The 4,245-nt window shown below is 43.4% G+C and overlaps 1 protein-coding gene across 1 annotated transcript; it reads left to right on the top strand.

The window, feature by feature from the left end:
• The first annotated feature begins 2,624 nt into the window (after positions 1–2,624).
• LOC147425921 (uncharacterized) lies at positions 2,625–4,006 on the top strand. Its single transcript, XM_086498449.1, has one exon. It carries the CDS (start codon positions 3,358–3,360, stop codon positions 3,844–3,846), a length of 489 nt encoding a protein of 162 aa, XP_086354575.1. The 5' UTR covers positions 2,625–3,357; the 3' UTR covers positions 3,847–4,006.
• The last annotated feature ends 239 nt before the right edge of the window (positions 4,007–4,245 follow it).

Here is a 4,245-nt window from a genome sequence, read left to right as displayed (position 1 = left end):
CTTGGTGTGTGATCTTGGCCTGTTTATGAGTAGATTTAGGCATTGCATAAAGTCTAACCACATAAAGGCATTCTGTAAGCTCTAACCGCATAAAGTTTGGTTGATATTTAGTTCCCCATGCTTGATCATTGCTCCCATATGTCAATTGTTTTGCATTGGCCTAAATCTTCATTAACTATAGAATATCATAACATTAATCATCATTAATTTTGTACTAACACTGCTGGACTAATTGCCACTGCCTTCTTGGGCTTACACACATGAGACATTTTCCTTTGAGATAATGTCTATGCATTCTGGCCCTAATTCCTTGCCCTTTTATGTTTTATGGTTCCAATTAAAGGTGAGAAGGAGCATTGAAGTGTTAGGGACAGTTGACTTTGTGCTATACACACACATATACATACATTGTTTCCGACCAACACTACCAACAAAATCACATCAATGTTCTATCCGTAAAGCTATTGTAGATCAAGGATTGGAGTGAGACTTGCGTGTTTCCCAAAATACATTACACATAACCTAGCTACAATGCCATGTTAACAGTATACCCATGCTCATGGGCACAACTAATGTTTTACTTTCCATTAGTAAGAGAAAAACAAAGGTCACTAATAAGAAGAGCCACATAAAGTAATTAAATAGTTGGAATTTACTTACCCGAGCCTTACGTTGATAGAAATATAGCCATGGATTAGAACTTTCTTGATTGCATATCGAATTCAGTAAGTTACCAGAGGATGTTGAAAAACTAAAGAAAATTGAGTCTCATCCTATAAGTATCAAACTTTTGTGTGCCAATATAAGAGAACTCACATGTGATGGGCAATTAGGTTTGTTTGGAAGTGTAGGCGGCCCTTGCCAAAAAGCTTTGAGCTATATTTCCAAAAATGTGGAGCAAGGTGTTCTCTTCATTTGCAGTCATCTATGCTTGCATATTGAAGCTCTTGCATAATACACGAATATATGGGGGACAAAAAAGTTCAAGATTAGAATAGTACTTAGGCACATCTGGAAAAAGATATTACGAAGCAGTTGATTGTTATCAACAAATGTGAATCTATAATGGGATTGGTAATTATGGTATATTGGAATAATTTGTTGTGCTTGGGTCAACAAGGCCAGCTACGAAGCTCTAGAGTGTTAATAGAAAATACAAGGCAGGGATGGGGGCTCCTTGAATGCATGACTGCAGGATATGATGTCATGCATTCAAGGAGGGGGTAGGATAGACACAAGGGGATATGCCCACTAGGGGGTAGGATAGACACAAACAACTCTAGGTTGTTTTGGCAAATGTAAGGTGGGGTGTCTTTTGTGATGCCTGATCACTTGGATATATATGCCCCAAAAAAGGCATAACTCGGATATTTTCAACGCATGTAGAGAGAGTGCTCAAAGGTTGCCTTAATATAGGAAGATATATTCACAATGGCTAGTCAAGAATGCTCTGGACACATCTTCCCCAATTGCAATCACTTTTGTAATGAGCTTAATGGATGAAGCATTGGGGTGTTATCAACAAATGTTAATTTATGACGGGATTGCTAGTCATGGTCTATTCAAAATAGATGTTGTGCTTGGACATATTTTGCTATGTGTATGCAAAGTCTAACACTCTTTTGAAAGCACAAAATTATTCTTGACAAGCTCAGTGATGTTCCATATAAGATGTTGACATGGGCAAAGAAATTCAGGATGAGGTGGTTTGGTACGCATGTATGCCAAATGTGATGATGAGCATCTTGTTCTTTGTTCATAGCGAACCTAAGCTACTCTCCTTATCTTTATGTATCCAACACATTTCCAGTAGTTAAGGTTTCTTGGTAACACACACTTTATGCTTTTGTAGTACCTTAAACATCAACACCTAAGAGTTGTTCAATAACGAGGTAGAAAGCAATGTACGTGATGGTGGCATGGTGTATCAAGAATAGATTCCTACGGTGAGATTGCACAATTTTATGAAGCTTGAAATGAGAGGTAGCATGTGGCCCTCAGCACTATCTAACACGGGGTCTTAACAACCTCACGACGGTGAGATGAATGGTGGCAGATTCGCTGTGGGGATCTCAAGGAGGGCGGACGACGGACGATGGAGAAAAAAGTCCTACTCATACTGGTAAATTCTTCAACTTATTCAATAGTCAAGAATATTGCTTTCTCCACACGAGGTGTTTACCTCTTCATCTCCCTTTTTTAAAAGGAGTATAATTGCAGGGCACGAACGCAAACAACCAGCAACGGCAATCACTGCTCTAAGCCATGCGGGCGAAGGGCTTGTGTGATACAGTGTGTGCTGAATATGTTGAATAAAAAACTTATGAAGCAGTCCTTGGCATCGTCGTAGCTATGGCATCTCGTCCCATTGCCTTTCCCTCACAAAACTTTGAGAGAGAGAGAGAGAGAGAGAGAGAGAGAGAGAGAGTTACCATCTGCAACCACCCACGTTGTGTGTGAGTGTGTGTGTGTGTGTGTGTGTGTGTGTGTGTGTGTGTGTGTGAGAGAGAGAGAGAGAGAGAGAGAGAGAGAGAGTCGTCAGACATCAAGCACACAAAACACCTTGTCTCTTGAGAGAATCGCAAGAGATTCTGTGTCATTTCTCACGATCATTGGGACATACTAGTGGTACATACTGGTGGGTTTGCTATTATATTGTACAGGAATCTTCTGAGATCCCTCATTTCCTGGCTTGGCGTACAAAGAGCAACAAAATTAGCATCTGGTTTCCAAATTTGAACTCTAACGGTCGGGCCAACAGAATTTGAAGCTAACCAACTCAGCCAGCCGTTTTTTGTAATTTCAATCACACCTTCCATTCTATAAAAAAAAATCTTTCAACCTCTTCCCAGGCCCTCGTCCACCTGCGCGCCCTGCTGCTCAGTTCCTGCCAAGCGCAGTCCCCGGACCCTGCATCCAACTCTGCCAACAACATTGTCCCCCCTTCGCCGTCGCATCTTGTACATTAGGCTCTCTTCGAAGTGCGCATCATCTTAGATTCGCTACGATAACGATTTTTTTTAAATCGTAGGGACATACTAGTTGCATAGAAAGCCACTTAGCCAAAGCTTTATTCATTTGAAGGTGGTTGACCAATTCAGCAACGCCCTGTATAGGGAGCAGGGAAAGGAAATTAAATCCGAGTTTAGTGGGCAAAGAAATGAAGCGGTGCACGTTCTGCTGAGTGCCGTCCAAGGAAGGCGCTGCTAGTCAAAAGGGAGGGGAGAAAGAGAGAGGGGGGATTGCGCCTGCGTGTGTGTGTGTGTGCGTGTGCGTGTGCGTGTGTGTGTGTGTGTGTGTGTGTGTGAGTGAGAGAGAGAGAGAACGGAGGGAACAGAGGGGGGTTGTGTGTGTGCTATGAGGCGAGAGGGGCGCCTGCATGGCTATGAATTTGACAGAGAGGAGTCGCACAGGCGCGTGAAGGCATGCAGGCAGCCCACCAATCGCTCCAAGTTTCGGCCCAAATGCCCTCAGGAGAAGGCAGGGCGTCCTCGCTACAAGGCCCTCAAGAAGATGAAAGGCCAGCGCAATAAGGCTCATGGCGCTGATGTGGCCGTCAACCACAAAATGCACGAGTGGGCGCTCCATGCTCGCCCCACCACCACTGCCACTTGGCTTGCCCACTCCATCGGCGCTGCCGACGATATAGACATGAATCCTCCCCCTCAAGCACCTCCTCTTGTGTTTCTTCTCGGTGAGTATCCACTTCATTTCAAAAGGCAACATCGTCAAGCAGGGAGATGTGAAGAGAGAGAGATCGTAGAAGTGGACGACGACTTTGATGCTAGTGATTGGCTGGATCTTGGCTCCACCGATGGCTCGGACGATGATTGGTACCTCTGTTGACTCTTCCCTTTCCACTAGCTTCCTGCTAAAATGTATGTCCCATGTTGTATAGCTCTCATGTAAATGCCTTCTTGCAATCGTGCATGCTGACTCTACATAGGTTTGTTCATGTCAAAATACATGAAAATCGTAATCAAATTATCTCAATTGTGTGCAACCACATGAAGGTGTGTGGGGTGCACAACTAAGTATTGGGGCTGAAAGCTCGGTGATGACTTCGGGATATAATGGCATTGCTTTTTGAGGGGGCTTAAAGATGTCTCCAAATCAAGGTTTTTACACGTAATATGCTTTTTGCACATGCATGTGACTCTATGCATGTATTGTAAAAGCTCCCAACAAAGCTATGAAGCTGAATCATTTTAACTCGGGGTGCTCCTGAAGAGGAAGGTTTAGGAC

Source organism: Adiantum capillus-veneris, chromosome 24 (genome assembly GCF_014529385.1).
Source record: "Adiantum capillus-veneris isolate H3 chromosome 24, ASM1452938v2, whole genome shotgun sequence".
Taxonomy (NCBI): domain Eukaryota; kingdom Viridiplantae; phylum Streptophyta; class Polypodiopsida; order Polypodiales; family Pteridaceae; genus Adiantum; species Adiantum capillus-veneris.
Note: the sequence above shows the minus strand (reverse complement) of the source record. Positions and strands in the feature narration are given on the sequence as shown.